At 52.9% G+C, this 20204-nt stretch overlaps 2 protein-coding genes across 6 annotated transcripts; one reads left to right on the forward strand and one right to left on the reverse strand.

Annotated features, from left to right (window-relative positions):
* Positions 1-298: 298 nt before the first annotated feature.
* On the forward strand, positions 299-10086 carry LOC308220164 (fibrinogen-like protein 1; the record flags this gene model as incomplete). The annotated part of the gene is made up of 6 exons (XM_080615958.1): positions 299-685; positions 4495-4717; positions 6184-6321; positions 7692-7908; positions 9307-9502; positions 9940-10086. 6 exons carry the CDS (start codon positions 299-301, stop codon positions 10084-10086), a joined length of 1308 nt encoding a protein of 435 aa, XP_080472084.1.
* A 5186-nt stretch (positions 10087-15272) lies between these two features.
* Positions 15273-18130, reverse strand: STMN4 (stathmin 4; the record flags this gene model as incomplete). Of its 5 annotated transcripts, none has more annotated exons than XM_080615832.1 (5): positions 18078-18130; positions 17558-17653; positions 16712-16917; positions 16263-16454; positions 15273-15332 (listed from the first exon to the last, which is right to left on the reverse strand). In XM_080615832.1, the coding sequence occupies exons 1-5, from the start codon at positions 18088-18090 to the stop codon at positions 15273-15275; spliced, it is 567 nt and encodes a 188-aa protein (XP_080471958.1). In that variant the 5' UTR covers positions 18091-18130. The 5 variants fall into 5 exon arrangements, with proteins under 5 accessions (XP_080471958.1, XP_080471959.1, XP_080471955.1 ...); XM_080615829.1 differs by lacking the exon at positions 15273-15332 and adding an exon at positions 15638-15781 and having other exon boundaries at positions 16712-16920; positions 18078-18114; XM_080615833.1 differs by lacking the exon at positions 18078-18130 and having other exon boundaries at positions 16712-16920; positions 17558-17648.
* Between the last annotated feature and the right edge of the window lie 2074 nt (positions 18131-20204).

Below are 20204 nucleotides of genomic sequence, written 5' to 3' on the forward strand. Positions count from 1 at the left end.
AAGCCAACCGGCAGCTCTGCAGGAGGGGAAAAGGTGGAGCCTGACCAGGAGAGCTGAGTAGCTCCCATTGGAACTGATCCCGGCTTGGGACTGGGGAGGATGCCGTATGGGGACAGGCAGCTCCTTTGTCTACAGTCCTTGGCTCTGGAATCCCTACTGATTCCCTTCTAGCTACAACCTCACCCGCTACCTCTCAGCAGACCAGATGTTATGCCCTGCGGATTGCCACTCTTCTCCCCAGCACTGTTTGATGATGAGACACGTCGTGTCCCCCTTGGGGACCATCCTCCCATGCCTGATGGAGGCCTGTCCCAGCACCAGCTCTGCCAGGGCAGCTTTGCTGTCCCTCATCCTCGTGGCCACGTTGAGCAGCCCCTCGCTGCAGAAATCCCTGCCTGTGGCGTACAGAGACCACGAGGGTCCCCAGGATGGCACGGGCCTGATCCAGTGCGGGGAGTACAGCAACCAGGTGCTGCCCAATGGCCGCTGTAAGATCGTGGCCACGCTGCCGCAGGGGGACGAGCAGCGGTGCCCGGATTTGTTCCGCTGCACCGACGAGGTGTCCTACTGGCTCCATGAGAATGAGGAGCGCAAGCAGCAGATCCTGGAGCTGCGGGAGCTGATTTCAGAGCTACAGGAGGAGCTGAGGAACCACCGGCACCGCATCAAAGCCCTTGAGCTCCAGGTAAAGGGCTGCCCCTCGCAGACCCCCATCCCTGTAAGTCCCTCCCCGTGGCTCTTTCCAGCTCCCAGCAGCTTGCAGGGGGAGGACACCCTGTGAAGCATATGGTGTTGTTCTGACCACGGGCTGGGATACCTGTTAAGCCCAGCTGCTCCTGGAAGGCTCAGGAGCTTTCCAGGGCTGATCTTTCTTAACATCAGCCACAAAACCCTCAGTGTTTTATCTGTGCTGTCTCCTCCATCTCCAAGCCTGCCTTGGGCTGCTGATCCATCCCACTGCTCACAACAGTATCCCAGACTACACGTGGAGATTCAGGTGCCCGGTGAAGGACCATATCTTAGATGGCAACAGCTGAGCAGGAGAATCCCTGACCTCCAGCCCATGGTACCATTCCTGCCGTGTTCTTTCTGGGGCTCATCCCACCCCAGCTCCATTCACCAGCCCCACAGCCTAAGGTTAAGGATCCTGACAATACTTCTGATTGTTAGGTTTAAGAAATGGGAAGAACAAAGTCTGTGTTCAGCCTGGGGGATAACACATGGAGTCGACTGTCTTGCTTTTGTCCGCAAGATACAAGAGGAAAGTTTTTCACCATAAGAACAACCAGACACTGGAATAATCTCCCTAGGGAAGTGGTTAGGATTTGGCTGGACGGGGTGCTGGCCCATCTAGTCTAGGTCATGCTTCGCTTGGAAAGGTTGGACCAGATGATCCTTGAGGTCCCTTCCAACCTGGGATTCTGTGATGCTGTGATTCTATGACAAGTTACTCTCAAGGGTGCTGGAGTGTGCCAAGCAGTGTAAACCGCACAATGAAGCAGCTCCGAAGGAGATGTGGCTGCTGTGGGGGGCTGCTGGGCTCCTCACCAGCAGAGGAGAGCAGAGGGGTGTGGGGTGCACTCAGGTGTCCCAGAGCAGCCAGGTCCCAGGTCCTACCTGAATGTCTCCAAGTGGTTTACACCTGGAGGGACAGTACCAGCAACATCTGCACCACCAAGATACTGCCCCACTCAGAAAGGGGACATCCTCTGAGAGCATCTGTAGAGCATTCCAGACTTTGACTGGAAAAGGCCTTGAGCAAACGGATCCAGCTTGGAAATTGTCCCTGGTTTCTGCAGGGGGGTGGGTTGAAGACCTCCAGCCATTCCTTCCAACCTCAGTTTTTTGCCATGAGTCTAAAATCAAAGGGGTGGGAGGCCCAGAATCATTGAGTCACAGAATGGTTTGGGTTGGAAGGGACCTTAAGGCTCATCCAGTTCCAACCCTCTGCCATGGGCAGGGACACCTTCCACTAGACTATGTCACCCAAGGCTCTGTCCAAAATCAGGAGAGTTTAGCTGATGGGAATAAGTGTGCCTCGTCACCCTCCAAGCACTGGATGGTGGGGAAAACAAGAAGCAAAGTTCCATGCTGCAAAGGTTCTTGTAGCTGAACGGAGGAACCCAGAGGCAATAGCAGAGCTGCTTTCCTCTGCTCCCCTCTGGGTGTCGGGATTCTCCCACAAGCAGTTTACCTCGGGTGTTGCTCCGGCCGTTTCCCCACGCCTGTACCCAGCCTGGGAAGCTGCTTTCCTCCTGCATCCCTGCATCTCCACCACTGTGTGCCTGGGCAGGTCTCCTCCACCTCTGTTCCTCCCACTGAGGAGCTGTTACTCCCTTAATCCGCCTTCATCAATCAGCCTCCGGCTGCTGCTCCTTGGTCTCCCTGGGGTTTGCCATCAGTGTATCTCTGGGAGCTCAGCGTGGGCTTGTCTGTCCAAGCGGAGACATCCCTCTGAGCTCAGCATCCCTTTCTGAGCTGAGTGAGAGCAGCAGGCTCTTCCAGGTCACTGCTCCTCCTGGGCTTATGGGGACACCCAAATTGGGCCAGCCAGGTTGCCCCCATCTCTGCCATGCTTTCCTCCTTACAGTGCAATGCCAGGAGCATAAGGAACCCCCTCACCCAGCCCTCCCTGTGCGTTTCCAGTCCTATTTATTGCATTTGCACAGCTGGGGTATGCACAGAGCAGAACCCTGAGGTGCAAAAACACAACCCTGGTCCCACCAGTGCAGAGGGATGCAGGGAAGGAGCAGCACCAGGTCACTGTCATGGTGGTCTGGTTGTGCTGGCTTTAATCAGCAGCAGGAATAAAGGAAAGGTATCAACTGTGGAGGAGGGGACTGTCTGGGAGAGCTCATCATGGGGTTTACTTGGAGAGCTGATGTGTGGGTGAAGGAGCTGGAAGGAGCCTGCATCAGTCACAGCTCACAGGGCAGGTCAGTGGGGACATGGCTGATTTATGGTAGAGCTGGAGACACTGCAGTCCTGAAAAGGAAAGCGCCGTGGCATTGCTTGCTGTGATTCCCTCTTCCCTGCCTATCTAGCTGCTCTGGATTTTGGGATACAGGCAGGCTGAATGGGCTTTCAGCAGGGCCACATAGGAGGGATTGGGGAGCACGGTGTAGAGCTGTTGCATTGCCCAGGCGAGGGAAGGGGGGTTCCCAGGCTGCTGTGGGATTTTGGAGGTGCTGTTTAAGGCCTGTTCTGCCATCTAATGGACAGGGAGCACTGAACAAGGCAGGCGAGTGTGTCTGCAGTGGCTGTGAAGGGGCATGTTTGTAGAATCACAGAATGGTAGGATCCCAGACTGGTTTGGATTGGAAGGGACCTTAAAGCTCATCCAGTCCCAATCCCCTGCCACAGGCAGGGACACCTTCCACTAGACCAGGCTGCTCCAAGCCCCATCCAACCTGGCCTTGAGCACTGCCAGGGATGGGGCAGCCACAGCTTCTCTGGGCAACCTGTGCCAGGGCCTCACCACCCTCACAGGGAACAACTTCTTCCTAAGATCTCATCTCAGTCTCCCCTCTGTCAGGTTAAAGCCATTCACCCTTGTCCTGTCCCTACAGGCCCTTGTCAAAAGTCCCTCTCCAGATTTCTTGTTCCCCCTTTAGGCACTGGAAGCTGCTCTAAGGTCTTCCTGGAGCCTTCTCTTCTCCAGGCTGAACAAGCCCAGCTCTCTCAGCCTGTCTCCATAGCAGAGGTGCTCCAGCCCTTGGAGCATCTTCATGGCCTCTGGACTCACTACAACAGTTCTGCGTCCTTCTTATATTGGTGGCCCCAGGGCTGTACTCAGTTCTGTGAGAGCTGGTGGGGCTCAGGGTGCCCATCTCCTGGTATGAGCTAAGGGCATCTCCAGCCAGCTTTTTCATATTTTATATTCGATTAGAGACTGGTTGTCCTAAAAACAAGCAGCAAAAGGGTCATGAAAGGTGTTGGGGTCCTGCATCACATCCCCTTCTTGCATAACATGGATGTCGTCACTGATGTTTACAGGATACCAGCTGATGCCCAGAGAGCAGGAGATGGCTCATCATGCAACATGTTGAGAAGCTGTGGAGCTCCTGCAATGTTATAAAATATAATATGATTCAATAGGAGATTGGATAACTTTTTGGAAGGAAAACCCAGCTGTGGTGCATTGCTAAACAGTTCCATGTTCTTCCAGGCCACATCCATGTTGCAACAGGTTGCAGACTGAAGGGTATTTGTATATCCTATATGTTTGCCCTGTTCTTGCAGGCTTGCCTGTGCATGCCCTGCCTGCACCAGAGCCTGGGAACATCAAGCTACCTATGGCTCCAATGGTGGGCTGGGGGCTGGTATGGGGATGGGGATGAGGATGAGGGTGTAGGCACCATCCTTGGGGTCCTTGGTGCATGCAGCAAGTGCTCCTCTACCCTCTTGCTCCCCTGCCTGCCCATCTCCATGGGGTCCTGGGGCCATGCTGGTCCCCAGGCGTCTCCCCCATCGCACCTTTCTCCTTACCCACAGCACGAGGAGGCATCCAGCCGGAACCACAGCCTGGTTCAGCGGGTGCAGGACCTGGAGCATCGGTACAGCGAGGCCAGCACCCTGCAGCACATCCAGGCCACGCTGCTCTACGACATGCAGGCACAGATTAACAACATTTCTGTCCTGACCGACTGGGCCTGGCGCAACCCCACCTGCCTGGGTCCTGCTGAGATGAGGCTCCAGGAGGAGATGCACCATGCAGGTGATGGGAAGCTGCTGGGATGGATGGGATGGGATGCTTCATCCTCTCTCAAGGGTAGAGAAGGAAAAGGCTGTGGGGAAACTGCTTTAAATCTCCTTTGCATTGGCCAAGAGTCTGATCTCACCCAACCTGCCTCCCCAAGGCAGCCAGGAGGGCTTCTTGGAGCAATGGACACCTCTAGGGATGGCTTCCATGCTGTCTAGGGGAGGGATCCTGTCCCTCAGTGCCTCCTTTTTGTCTCTATGGGTAGTATGAGATGCTCTCAAGGACCTGCTTGGGCTCTGACAGCCAGGCTGGCACTGCTCTCACCATCACCCCACTGCAGTTAGCTGCATGAGCTTTCCTCACAGACCTAGGGACTGTTTGTCATCCGAAAAACCACACAAAACATAGACAATTTCTTTTCCTTCAAAAATTCACAGCATGAAATTAGGGTTTTAATGAAACTCTGCAACTTTGAAAAAAAATCCCTCTTTTCTGTTATTACTCACACTTTTCTTTAATGAATACATTTAGATTTTTGTCAGGTTTTGTGTTGTTTTCCTCAGAGGGGTTCACATGCCAAGATTGAACAGGGCCAGGGGCTAGCCAGCATCTGTAAAGCTCAGCCTGGAGGTGCTGGCAGGGAAACTGAGTTGCTTTCACAACCTGTTCAAGTCCCTGGGTCCATGGCAAGGGGTGGTGGTCTTTGATAAGACAAGACTAGATGAGCCAGTCTGGTCCCCACGCCCGAAATCCCATGTCTAGGAGGTGCACTGGAGAAGGATGAGTTGATACTTTTTCAGCCTTTGAGGCTGGAATTCGGGTTGAGGGACAGAACCTTTTCAATATATTGAATCTAAATCTCCCTTCTCCAGGTTTCCTGTCAGCCCCTTCAGGCACTGGAAGCTGCTCTAAGGTCTCCCTGGAGCCTTCTCTTCTCCAGGCTGAACAAGCCCAGCTCTCTCAGCCTGTCTCCATAGCAGAGGTGCTCCAGCCCTCTGGTCATATCCCAGTTAAAAACCTCTTTAGATTCACCAGAATGATTTTGATCCCCTTCCCTTGTAAGACAGAACCCAGGTTTGTGTTACAGCAGCAGTTTAGGAGAGGCAAAGCTGCCTGCTTTTGTCTACACTGACCATTGCTGGAGAACCAGCCTATTCTTTATCAGTGTAGAAGACCTTTGACATGTGAGACACGATCTAATTTGAGCCTTGAGAAATGCATATCATTTCTGTGTTGCCATTAAACAAAAGAGCTGAACCAAAGACCATCCTCCAGACACAGCAGAGCTGAGCTAAGGAACCTTATCACTAACCACTGCCCTCAGGCGTGAAGCCAGTGTGCTGCGGAGGTTTTCAGCTTCAGAAGAAGGTCTGAATCCAGGATTATTCGCCTGACCGCATGAACACTGTGCTGGCTTCTGTTGTGTGCCCCTTCCTCCACACCATGCACTAAACACTGTGTTTCTCTGCTTCCTTTCCTAGAGGTGAGGCACGGCAGGAACTGCCCCATCGATTGTGCCTCAGTTTACTACAATGGGCTCCGGCGGTCTGGTGTCTACAGCATCATGCCCGTAGTCAGAGGGATGCCTATTGAAGTGCTGTGTGAGATGGACACTGAAGGTACTCCTGGATGCACCTACGGCATCTTCCAGCAGAGCTTTGGGTGGGATTTGTCAAACCTGAGCGTTGTGTCTCATATCTGAGTTATTCTGAGGCTACCTTATAGTCAGTGAGAGCAGAAGGGCTCTTCTCCAAGGACAGAGGACTTGTTCTCTCTGCTGGCTATAGAAAAGGTTTGGATGGATTGTTCAAACTAGACATTATGGCTAGAATCCAGTTGCCTAAATACAGGTGTTCAGTGGTCTTTAGGATGTCCTCGTGCAGCCAAGATATTTGCCATGCGCTAGTGGACATGACACATGGCTTAGGGGAAAATAATTCCTTGTGGAGTAGCAGCTGCTCACTGGGGGTATCTGGAACATTTCTGTGTAGTTGAAGGCTATGTATGGGCAATCACCAGTTGTAACTGTGCTGGAGTGAGGAGGGGGGACATAGATGCTCTCCCACATTTCTTTTGGAGTGTAAATGAGGGTGCAGGTGCCTTCTCCGACCCTTTCTGTCTAAATATTCATATGGAGAAACTACTGTCATTGCAAGGCACAAACATACTAACAAATTAGTGTGCAGCACTTGAGTTTTGGAGGAATAATGTCAATCAGCAAGGAAATGGGGCAGTTCCTTGCCCCGTGGATCTACTCCAGTCGGGATGGATGTGTCCATCCACACACCCTATTCTGGAGGAAAAGGGGTTTAGCTCCCTAAATGTAGGCATCTTTCCTGTTGGAGGATCTACAGGTGAATACAGCCTTGGTCATTAAGAAACAGGCTGTTCAAACAATGTGGCCTCTGTTATGTCATCACTATTATTTGCCTGACCATCTTGGACACTGTAGAGTGACAGGCTGTACAAACAGCAAATAGAAAGACAGCCCCAGTTCCCAGGCTTCCCCCAAGCTTACTATATTGGAATAAAACAAGAGAGGAGAGAGCAATTCAGACAGATGGGAGAGCAGATGGAGACAGTGAGACAATACTGGGAGAGCTCGTGTGCTTCTGTGGTGCTGCAGGAACAGTACATAATAATCTCCAAACTCCAGGATCTCTGGTTTGTTCCAGTCCCCAAATATTTGCCTCCTGAAAACTACCAGCTCCCTCTCATCTAAAACCACCTTAAAATCTGAGGCAGTCAACAGTGGAACATCATTATGAACCAGCATGGGAGAGGTGGGAGCACTTTTCCATGACCTTTTATCCCTGTGCAGCAACCGATGCTGTATTTTGCCACTTGGTGGGATGTGGCATTACCTTGTTGAGCTGCAAATGGATCCTTCTAAGGTGGTCACCTCTAGGTGACACCTCTAAGGACTCTGTCCGGGACCCCGGGGATGCTCCCTGGATGCTCCCAGCTTACATTATCTCTCTCCTGGCAGGTGGGGGATGGACAGTCATCCAGAGGCGTCAGGATGGCTCAGTTGATTTCAACCGGACCTGGAACGAGTACAAGGAGGGTTTTGGGGACCTCAATGGTGAGTTCTGGCTGGGCAATGAGAACATCCACAAGATGACAAGCCAAGGGGACTACTCTCTTCGCATTGACCTGGAGGACTGGAACAGCAAGCACAAGCACGCCTTCTACCAGGCCTTCAGGTAGAAAGTGGGGTGTCTGTCCCTGTTTCTCGTAGTTCAACTGGTTCAATGTTGGGAGACATTGAGGCATGGGAACCCCTTTTTGGCCAGAGTGACACTGTTTAGAATCCCTTTCAGATTGGGCCCAGGCTGTCTACCCTTTCTTTCCCACCGGGACTTGGCCATTAATTTTTGCTGTGTAAGCTAGGGCATGTTCAGTATCATTCAGACCCGGCCAACATTCCTAGGGGAAGGGAGCTGCAGGACCCAATGGGCAGTTCCCAGCTGCTATGGGGTATGTTTTTTCTGTCAAAAATTATTGATCTCTATGTCAAAACCAGGATTTTGAGTCCTTGCTGGTCAGGTTCTCCCGCATCTCCCTGGTTTAGAGTCATGTTTTAATTTTTACCTTATCCATTCATGGCTTTTACTTGCTGGGCCTGATGTAATGTCTTATAGTGTCTATAGCCCTTCCCCTCCACTGATGTTTTATTTATCCGTACTATACCAGTCACATCCTTTGTTAAATCTGGGGTGACCAGGTCTGTCTACACTGTCCCAGATGAACTCCTTCCCTGTCTCTACTGGAAATGCTTGTGGGAGTAATCCACCACAGGAGGATGTTCAAAGGAACACTGAACTTTAGGGACATTTGAAGCCTGAGGGGCTTTGAATAGACCCCAAAACTGCTGGAAAAAAGTATCATAGAATCATCATAGAATCACAGAATGGTTTGGGTTGGAAGGGACCTTAAAGCTCATCCAGTTCCAACCCCCTGCCACGGGCCGGGACACCTTCCACTAGACCAGGTTGCTCCAAGCCCCGTCCAACCTGGCCTTGAACACTGCCAGGGATGGGGCAGCCACAGCTTCTCTGGGCGACCTGTGCCAGGGCCTCACCACCCTCACAGGGAAGAACTTGAAATAAATCCCAGTTTCCTAAGTATGCATTTGAGCATCCCCCAGCAGCAAATCTGTGCTTTGAATGGCCACCCTGATTTTTCTCATCAGATGTCATGTGCAATGGCATTGACCTTCAGTCTTTGTTAACCCAGGGAGAGATTACTCATTAGCTCCATTTAGGTGAAGAGCAGGATGCTGTAACGTGGAGAGGAGGCAGTGCTGTGTAATTAGAGGGACTGCCTTGCCAAAGCTCCTGCAGTCCTTTATTGTGGTTTTAGAGTCACGGCCTGCCTAGTTCAGCCCTATAACAAGTGCCCTGAGTCATGACAAAATCATGCACATACCACTAAAGGGAAAAACACACAATCTTGGGCTTTTAGAGGTGATGAATCATAGCAGGGAGGCTGGCCAGAGCAGCATGATGATTGCTGGGTGTCCACACCAGGAATGCAGCATCCAGGTTGGAAAGGAGACTCAAACACTCCCTATTGAATAGTTCCACCTTTGTTGCTTGCAGCATTGAGGACGAGGCAAACTATTACCGCCTGCATGTGGATGGGTTCAGCGGGACAGTGGAGGATTCGTTTGCCTGGTACCACAACAAGAGGAGCTTCAGCACACCTGACACAGGGAACATCTGTGCTGAGATTTCCCATGGAGGCTGGTGGTACCACCAGTGCTTTTTCTCCAACCTCAATGGGGTGTACTACAAGGTAAGGTGGAGGAATGAGGGTGCAGATGTTAGCACATGAGATCCAGGGCTGGGAGGAGGCTGCTGGTCCTCACAGCACAGCAGTCCTTCCTGGATTGCTTTGCTCTCCAGAGAGGGAACAAAATGAGTGCTGGGCACCAAGGCAGCCTGGCTTGTTCTGTGCCACGGGTCAGGCACAAATATTGTGACATCTCTGCACACTGAGGATGGGGCTGCACGGTGGAAACTTGTGGTATGGGTGCCCCATACTGAGATGGATGGATGCCAGCTCCATTGGGACCATTTGGAAAACGTTAGCCTTTACGTGCTGTTTTCATCACAGTGTCATTAAGCTGTTTGCTCCAGTGTTTCAGAGTAATTGGTTTTCTGATGCTCCCTTCCAGACGATGCTTCCATGCGTTTCCCATACCTGACCATCCTTCTTTCTCTGCACCACAGGGTGGCCGATACTCCATTAAAAACCGCAAGGCCCTGGGGCCGGATGGTATCGTGTGGTACTCATGGAAGGACACAGACTACTACTCCCTGAAGAAGGTGGTGATGATGATTCGACCACGCACTTTCCGACCCCACCTCTCCCCGTGAAGGAGCCTGGGGTGTTCATTTCACTTCACATTGAACGCTGGGAATAGAGAGCTGGAAATAGTTTGCTGTGAGCAAAAACTGATGCTGGAAAACCTGGAGGGACCAGGTCATCATGCCTGTTGCTGCCTGTTTGCCTTTGAGAGAATTGAATCAGCCGCAGAGGTGTCAAGACCTTCAACAAGCATTTGGGTGGTAAAAGCTCTCCTAAAAATGTGGAGGTAATTGCTGAGAAAGGCTGTGCAAAGACAAGCATTTGGTTTGCCATTTCAGTGAGTAGCAGCAGTCCTTGGCAGGCTTGGGCATCCCCGAGGCTTGAGACTAAATCTGATGGAGTGATGATGGACTGAGGCTGGACTTTAAGCTGAAGGGAGATATTGAGTGCTCTCGCCACCAACCCAATGGTATTTTAGAGGGAAGCAAAGAACCAGCAATCCTGTATGTGCTTTCCACATGGGATGTGACAGACCAGTTACTGTGCTGTAAGATGAGACTTTCTGGTCTTGGCAGAGTTTCTTTGTTCACATCACCAAGTACATATTTGAAGGTCCACCACTGCAGGGATGTGCTAGGGTGCTGAGATGGCCCTGAGGAAAGCCAGGAGAGCCAGCATGCAACATCCAGGAAGAGTGTCACAAGCAAATGAGGAGGAAGTTCTGCAGTGACCCTCACCTTGTCTGGCAGAGATTGTGTTACACATGTGGACATGAGCTAGCTGCAATAATAATACTCAAAATGAAAAGATTTTCGACTTTTCCATTCTCAACATTTCCATTTTCACCTTTCTGTCCTTTCTCTGGCAAAGAACTTGGAACGAATTTTGTATCCACCCTAAAAGGGGTCTACAGGAATGATTGGACATGATTTTAAGTCTTTTTTACTGCCTTACTGTGGATAAAGAAAATTTATTGTTGCTGTCTTTACATTTCCACTTGTTGCAGTGAGAGACCCCCCTTTTTTCCTGACTTTGCCTCTTTGCAGGATCAAGAGATGGAGGCTGGGACTTTGCCTCAGCCCTTATTGTGTTTGGTGATGGATATTTAATTAGATTCTCTTTTTCCTGTTTCATGTGCACAAATGAGTTCAAAGAGGGTTCAGCGAAGGGGAAAAGCAGATGTATTGAAGACAAAGCACTGTTCCTCTCAAAAACTTGCCTCCCAACTGATGCTCTGCTCACTCCTTGATGGTTTCTGTAGCTTTTTTACACTATTCTGGACTATATTTTTCCTGGAACTTCATTTTTCATGGGCAAATGAAGCAGAGAAGTTACCTTCCAAGCATCCTACAGACTAACATCTGTGACATAATGAAACAACATCATTTGTCTTTCCCTCTGCAGGGTTTGTCTTGGTAGTTTTCCTTAAGGGATGTTCCTAAGACATGTCCGATGGTGTTTGGGAGTTGCAATGGGCTGGCCTACATGCTGTTGTACCATTATGTGTCGTGAACATCTGGGCACTACCAGCAGTAGGAGGAGAGCTTTATTGGCTCATGGCATATGCATCTCTAATATAATGCCTTTCCTCCATGACCTGACCTTCCCTCTTTGGACTGCAGGAGTTCAAAAGGCCATGATGTCCCTTGGTTAAGCAATCCCCTACTAAGAGACTGATAAATCACTTGAATAAGCAACAACCTAATTAATTAATGTTATCATTATTAATCTACCATCTGATTTTGCACATTATTGAACACAGTGATAAAGGTATCGCAAACCTTATGAATCACATGCTACTGTTGCTGTATTAGTTTACTATCCTTCCCTCTCCACATCTGTTCATACCAGGGTGCAAATGTGTCCCTTTTTAACCTCTGCACTAAACCTTTTGTACATAGCCCTGATGGAGAGTCCAGCAGGTTGTCCAAGGGCATCCCATGCAGTTGAGCGCCCAGGTCGGAGTCACCCCTGTCTGTAGGCATCCATCCTCCATCCACTGAAAGATCCCATTCTCCTGTGTTCCTCACCCAGTTTCATAACTTATTCCTCTTTTTTTTTCTCTATTTCTACTTTATCACATCTTTTTCTAAGCCACATCAGCCCCTAATTACTTTATTTTTTATTTATTGGTCCAAATCATGTTACATCCATATTCAAATTTGTTATATCTGATGTCATGACTGGCAGTCTTGGCCTTCTGTGGCATTACTGATATGGTTGCCTGCGTACAGGTGGCTTTGCAAGACTCTGAACCCCAAAACTCCCCTAAAGTTAAGGGGTTCATATTGGACTACACTAAGACAAATCATTCTGCTTCATTCTGTGATTCATTCTATGATTCTATCATTCTATGAGTCTATGATCTGCTGGGTGCTGGGCTTTGGGCAGCACACAGCAGTGTGTAGCTAAGCAAGAAACTAAAAACACTCAATCAAATGACCCCAAACACTCAATCCTGACTGGGGGAGGAAAGTGTGTCCGACTCCCTACAGGACAGGGTTCCCTACTGCGAGCCTGGCTCCTTCTTCCACTCTTCCCTTTCACACTCAGGCTAACCCCTGCCTTGTTGATTTGGCTGGTCCCATTATAGAGCTGTCTAAAGTGATATGGGGCAGGAAATTATAATGACAGAGCCTCATCGAGTGCAGCCATGAGGCAGACACCCCACAGGGTCTTGTGCACTGCTGCACTGACCAGAGAGCCCTGCAGACCCCTGCACACTTGGACGTGCCACATTCCTGCTGCAGAGAACCTTGGGCTGCCGGCTGCTGCTGAGCTCTGTCTGTATGTGTGTATCTTGCTGGGGGAACAGCTACAGCCCCTTCCGTTGTTTTGGCTCACAGCTACTCAAAACAGAGGGAGGTCCAAGGACAGTTTACATCTGACATGTTAGGTCAATGCAAGTATTTCCATCTCTGTGATAATTGGGACCTAGTGTCTTTACTGGAGATGGAGGTGGTTTATGAGGGCTCCCAGCCCATGCTCTGCAGTCTCCAGTCCCATGGCTGGGAAAGGCATCTGAACTGAGACTGGGAAAAATGCAGGAAAGGGCTAAATGGAGTGATGGTCATCAAGAAATCCTTGGTGAGGCCTGGATCTTCAAATTAAAACCATTCTAGGATTCTATGAACACTGATCCTGTGTCTTTTCTTGCATGGTCCCTTTTGATTTGGCCCCTTTGCTGTTATACCTGGCCATAATGGGAACCCCTGAGCACAGCTGCTGTGTTCACAGGGAGGTCTGAGTCCCCTCCTGGGCTTTGTTTTAATGTTGGCACTGAATCCCACACCCATGGGACCACCAGCTTTTTGGTTGGACACCCACCTTCCAAGGCTTCCCAGGGTCAGAAGGGGCCTTCTGAGCCCAGATCAGAGAGGATCAGGTCAGGGAGGACCTCTTTGGACCGGGAGGAAGGGACACTTGTTCCCTTTGGAGTGCTAATCCTAACATTTGGTGCCATCACCTCTCTCAGGGTGAGCAAAGACAGGAGGAGAATTGATGCTGCTTCCTCCTTAGGGCTGGAGAACAAGAAATCCCCTGGCTCTTCTCCTGGCCTTGTGGGTCTGATGTTTTCCTGTTGCCTGCTCCATGGATAGACTGATGGGTCATCTGGCCTCAGCTTAGATCTCGGCACGTCTCCAGCTACCTCCATGTTTCCTTGCCATGCCAGTCAGCTCCCAGCATACAGCTGCAGTCTGGCTCCAGCTCCCTGCTCTAGGTCAGGTGTAGAAGAGCATCACCACTGTGTGCCCCAGGGGTGCATGAGCCCGGGGTGCATGAGCCCAGGGTGCACGGCTGGGTGCAAGGGGCCAATACTGCTGGAGGGCCAAAGGGCTCCAAAGCTGCAGCAGTCCCACCACGCTGGGGTTGTTTGGGCCATGGGTGTAAAACAGACCCATCCCCATGATACAAAAGCTCCCTCCCACCCTCATTTGCCCCAGTCCTGGTCCCTTTCCCCTTCCCAGTCTGATACTGGGATGCCCCTTCTAAAGAAAGCCACACAGAAGACAGTGCACAGATCATGAGAAAACGAAAGAAATGCCAAGGCAGTTTATTTACAACTGTTGTATACAAAAAAGGACAGCTCGTGCCACAGCTGGAACAGCCCCCCAGTCTCCTTCACCCGCTGCCCTCTCCTGTGTTCCCCCCCCCGGGGCTCCGGGGTCTGGGTGAGCATCTTGCGGCACAGGTAAAGAGATGCGGTTCCCTCCAGACCTGAATCAGAGCTTGGGAAGCCGTGTCTGGCCATAGTGGAGAGCAAACCCTCTGCTAGCATGGGGGTTGGAGGCTGATGAAGTGCCAGGGCACCACAGCACTGAGACTGCTGCCTGCTGCCGCTTTCCCTCTTGTTTTTCCTTGTCGCTTCCATCGTGGTTTCCACAGCCCTGCCCTGTTTTCCTCTCCTGCTCTCACTCCCTTTTCAATAACCCTCTGAGCTACCACCTCTAGAAGCCGATGGCTTTCCAGCTGCTCTAATGCAGAAAAGGGGATTTCATCTAAGAGCTCCCACAAAGATGACTCTCAGGAGGTTTTTACCCAAAAAAAAAAAAAAAAAAAGCTTTTTCTGGGGCTTTTCAACTTTTTCCCTTGAAAAGGATCATCAGCATCTCCTACACATGAAGTTTCTAGACCTGGTGAGCCTCACTCTCTGACCTCCTCCAAGGCAGGGGATCTTTTCTCCCCCTTCCCCAAAATGGTTCTATAAGGTCTGTGGGCAAATAAATCCCACTCGGGGCAAGAAACCCTGAGTCCAGGCGGGAAAAAGAGAGGGAGGGACATCAAAAGATGCCTCTGCCCATCAATGGGGTGAGACGGAGAAGAGCGAAGTCGAAGGGATGCCCGCCTGCCCACCTGCCTGCCCACCTGCCTGCCCAGCACCAAATTAAAGTCACACACAACGCACATTTCCCCCCCTTTCCCTCCCCACCTGCTTCATCCCCCTCCAGCTTTTCCCCTGGGGGGTCACCTCCTCCGCTTCACCAGCTCTTGGCAGTCTCTCCGGACCTGGTTGATGGGCGGCACCGAGACCCACCAAGGAGGTGGGCATCCCGAAGCCGGCTCCCTCCCTCCCACCCTCCCTCCTTTCTGCTCCCTCCCCACCCGCCCCAAAACAACTAGGATGGCTTCACTGGTCAACTCTTTACATTCACGAACAAAGAAAGCAGAGGAACGTCCACCCTTCCACCGTCCGACCTTGCGCTGCGGCAGCCTCCGCCACCTCCCCGGAGCTGTCAGTTCAACCATCGCCTCTTTACCTGGAGGCCTCTTCCTTGAGCTCCTTGTTTTTCCTCACTTCTTCCGCGTGTTTGTCCTGTGGGAGGGGGGTAGGAGGGAAGGAGGGGGGGGACACGCGTTAGCTGGATGGACTTCAGGGTCCCCACGGGCAGGCCAGCGGCTTCAGAGGGGTTCGAAGGCACGAGGGCGTTCGTGAGGTTCATCCCCCGAGGGACACCACCGATGGGTCAACAGCGTCCTCTCCTCCCCTTGGGGTGTTTTAAGGACTGTGGAGGCACTCAGGGACAGATTGTCCTCGCCCTCTAGCTAGGAGGTAGACGTCAACCAGACGGGATGGACCGGGAGCCCCAAGGAGATGGGGTTAGCTCGGATTGTCCTTCATTATCTCGTGCTCTCTGCCTCTGACCCAAGGCTAGCTGAGGCGTTTGGAGAAGGGCACTGGGCGAGCTCCTTGCAGAAGGGATGTTTTGGAGGGAGCTGGAGGTGGTGAGGGTGGGACCTTCCGTGCTGAGGTTGGGAACAGACCTGCTTCGGGGAGAGAGAAGAGGTCTGCACAAGCTGGCAGGGTGGAAGCATCTCCTAGCACGGCAGCATGGACCCCTCCAGCTCCACCAGGGAGCTGATGGATCCACGGCCTCTGGGGAAGGGACCAGGGGAAGATCTGCCACCCAGGAGGTGAAAAACTTGCAAGTGAAGGGTCACAGCCATCATGGTGGGACATGGGGAAAGCAAAAGGTATGGGTCCCAGCTCTCCACCCGCCGACCACTCGTGAGCTTATGGACACGTCAGGCTTGGTGGGTCCCCGGGCAGGACCCCCCACCCCAAGTGGGATGCTGTGCTCGGGTATTGCTGCACGGTGGGAAGGGAAGAGGTGGCTCCATTTTGGTGGTGTCCCCAGGGGATAAAGCCAGCCCAAGAGCCATGCAGGGTGCCCAAGTGTGCTGTGACACCCTCCTGGACCGATGACCCAGAATGTTCCCCCATCCCTCCTCACCGGGTTCTTACCTTCTCTTGCAAGCGCTCCAGCATGGCTGCTAAATGGGCCTCGCGGTTCTCCTTGTTGGACTCCATCTTCTGCGCCAGCTTCTCCTTGGCCATTTTGATGAAGTTGTTGTTCTCTTCGATGGCTTTCTGGATGACCTCCCTCTCATGCTCCCGCTTCTCCGCCAGATGCTTCAGCAGCTCGGCCTCTTGGTACTGTGCAGACAAAGTAGACATGTTGGTCATGGGGACCGTGGGGACCATAGGTCCCATCCCTACCTGGCTAAAACCACCCTCTCCAGACTCAGCACTGTCCCCGGAGGTGGGTGTATGCTGCTGAGTGAAAGCTTGCATGTCCCCATGGTGTGTCCCCATGGCACATCCCCATGGCATGTCCCCATGGCACATCCCCATGGCATGTCCCCATGGCACATCCCCATGCTACACTGACACACAGAAGCCACCAGACTTACCTTCCTCCTCTCCTCTGCCGCCTCCAGCTTCTTCTGGATCTCCTCCAGGGACGGGTCGCGTCGCCGGGGCAGGGAAGCGTTGAACTCAGGGATGCCATCGAATGATGGGGGCTTCAGGATGACCTCGAAGGACTGCCCTGAGGTGCGCTTGTTGAGCTCAATGACTTCCATGTCGGAGATGACGCACCAGGTGAGGTCTACCGTGTCTGCTGGAGAGGGGCACGGGGTGACCACCAGTATGGACACATCCCACCCCTTTGGGCAAACCACCTCCACCTGCAGCCCCACCAATGGGCCACCACCTTCACCCAAATCCCCATACCCTATTGCACTCCATTGTCATGGGTTGGGATATGCACACCTATTAGTGAGGCTGGGTGAAATGAGGGGCTGGGCATCCCACTGGGGGAGAGGTGAGCAAGCAAGGCAGAGCTCACCCCTGCTCCAGGGAATGGGAACAAGACCTGGAAGCTCCTTTTTCTGCAGATCCCCCCCCAGCTACCCAGGATGAGCACCCCAAGCCTGGGCATCCCCCTTCATCACTGCTGTCGCCTCTGGACCCGCTGACATGAATCAGCCTGAATCACCCAGCACCGTCTGCCTAAAAATACCGAGCCCACGCCTGGTGCTTCGTGCAATGGTGGAGCCGTGGTGGAGCCATGGAGGAGCAGGGCTGCCCGAGCCCCCCCATCCCAGCCCAGCCCCCTGCTTCCAGACACTGCCAGAAACTGTGGAGCCACCCCTCTTGGTTTGAAGGTGACCCTGCTCATGCCAAGGGATTCCTGCAGGCCCCCGCATCCCTCCCTTCATGCACCCCTTCAGCACGGGTGGGCAGCAGGGTCCTACCTTCATACGTGTATGCAGGCTTGCTCAGGGGGTCTGAGAGGAAACAGGAGCAAAAGAGGGAGACGAGAGGCAGCTCCTTCATCTTCTCTTTATAAGCTGGGAAGAGGCGGTGGGATTGGGGTCAGAGGAGTGGGAGGCTCCATGTGCCAGGGGAGGTCTGGGATGGGGATAGTGGCTGGCACTGAATGTGCCCAGATGTTGCAAGCAGGGTGAACTGACCTGGGGAAGCAAAGTGTGCAAAGGGGAAACTGAGGCACGCAGAGGTGGGGTGCTTTATTGATGGCCACATGGGTTATGTCTGTTCTGGTGTGTTAACCACACACATGACACCTTGCTTGTCACCACCGGGATGCTGTGAGCATGTCAGGGCACAGCTTAGCCCAGGACACAGCCATTCCTAGGGTGGTTTGGATGGGGTCCTGCTCAAACTAGGGGTGCCCCAGCACGGGGTAGGTGCCAGGGTTGGATACACAGGGCCAGAAAAGCCATGCTGTCCCCTATCCCCATGATGGTACCATACCAGCCAGAGTCATGGCGTGAAGATCCTTGGGTGTCTGCAGCAAAGAGTGTTCCTGGGGCCTGGAGAAGGAAAGAGCCAGGATCAGTGCTGGGTGTCCAGGGGCTGGGGGTGTTGCCATGGGACCACTGCTCATGCACGGCCTCCCACCCTGCACGCTGGGGTGAGCACACGGTGATGTGATGGGTACCCACCGGTGTGGTGTGAGGGACACACTGGGAGGTGTGATGGGCACACGGACGTGGTGTGGTGTGATGGGTATGTGTTGTTAGGATAGGCATACGCTGGAATGGTGTGATGGGATGGACACGCACTTGCCAGATAGGATGGACACGCACTGGTGATGTGATGGGCACACACTGGGATGATGGCAGCAGCCAGTGGGGAAGGAGCCTGCACAGCCCACACGTGTGCACACATGTGCCAGGAGCAGCAGCAGCACACACATGCGCACACACATGTACCCCAGACAAATGTAACCCCTTTGCACAGCCCCTGCTGTGACCCAAACACACCCCTGCTGCCCCTCCGTTCATGTCTAGAGAGCCCCACTCCTCAGCTCAGCCCCTGCCAGACCACACGCAGAAGGACCATCTCCTGCATCCCCCTCTCCAGAGGTCTCTGTGGCTGTGGGTGAGGAGTGGGGGCATCCCCAGGACCCGCCATCCATCCCCCAGGGTGAGCACAAGACCTGGCATGAAGCAGCAGCACCCAGAGATTCATTAAAGCCTGAATAAACAGGGGCCATCACCCTTTCCTGAGGTTTCTGGGGGACACAATTGGGTGTTGGTGGCATCAGGGGGTTTTCCCAGCTGTGCCAAAATGGGGGCTGAGTTTGGTTTATGGAATTATTCATGGCTTTTGTTCTAAGGGGAATTAAAAATCCATCCTTTAAAATAGGGTCCTACATCCTTACAGCCTCCCAGGGAAGGAGCAACATCTCTGGTAGGCACCCCAGAGCTGTCCCACAGCTGTAACACCCCCAACCCAGCTGAACAAGGGGGGGGTCCTGAGAAATCCCAAGCCCTCATCCCCCATCCTGCTGGGATCACACAAATAACCTGCCCACAGCTTCCAGGGATTGCTAGGGAGGAAACACAGGGGCAAAATGTGGGGGCACCTTTTGGGGACACCTTCCCTGGAGATGCTGCCTTCTTCTCAGTGACCCCTGGAGCCAGGGCTGTTGGGTTTGGGGGTTACACAGGGGTTTGCTCCTTGCCTGGCTGAAGGGTTTTGCCCAGGGCAGCTCTTGCCAAGCAGTGCCGAAGCAGGGTGGGGATGCTCTGATGGATCGTGTGCCAGCACGAGGATGTGCCTGGCTGGAAAAACCATTTGCCTTGCTCATCCCTCCCTATTCCTTGCACAACCACCCCAAATCCTCATTTTCCCTGGTATCTGGATGCATTTTGTGCTACAAAAAAAGCCGCTTGCAGACCTCACGTGGCGTTCATGCCCTGGCTGGAGGATAAAACGAAGACATCATCCATCAGACCCGAAATGGAGAGGAGGATGGGGTCCATGACCAGCAATGCTGTCAGCAGCCCCACTCCTCCTCCTCACTGGATGAAGATGCTGTTCAAGGCATTTGGAGAGGAAACACCCTCCGTGCTGAGCTCCCTTCCCTCTGCCACCCGCATGGCCAGCCAAGGGGAGCGGGGTGTGGTTGGGGACCTGCTGCTGCTGCTGTCACCCTCGGGCTGAAACCTCGCTCAAAGCCCAGTGTGGAGAGGCTGTGGGAATGATCCTGCTCCCAGCGAGATGCACTGACTGGGAATCAGTGGGAATGATCCTGCTCCTGGAGAGCACGTGGCAGGGAGGGGGCCCGATGCCACTCCAAAGAGCTGCAGCTCGGAAACCCACGCATTGGGTTTCATGCCCTGATCTCCACTGTAGATCCTCTGAGTCGGTGGGGACCCCCAGTTTTCCATCCCCTTCCCTGGGAGAAGCAGCAGAGGGAGGTGATGGAGGAATGGAGGGGCTCCCCACTCCCTCCCTTGAAGCGACAGATGCTTCACCCCACCTTTCCGAAGGAGAGCCAGGATGGCAGCTGCCTCCTACCTCCCTTCCCCTCGCTTTTGCTCCCTCCGTGGAATAAATCTTTCAGCGCCTGCTGGGAGCAGGTCACCTCCA

Source organism: Psittacula echo (genome assembly GCF_963264785.1).
Source record: "Psittacula echo genome assembly, chromosome: 4".
Classification (NCBI taxonomy): Eukaryota; Metazoa; Chordata; class Aves; order Psittaciformes; family Psittacidae; genus Psittacula; species Psittacula echo.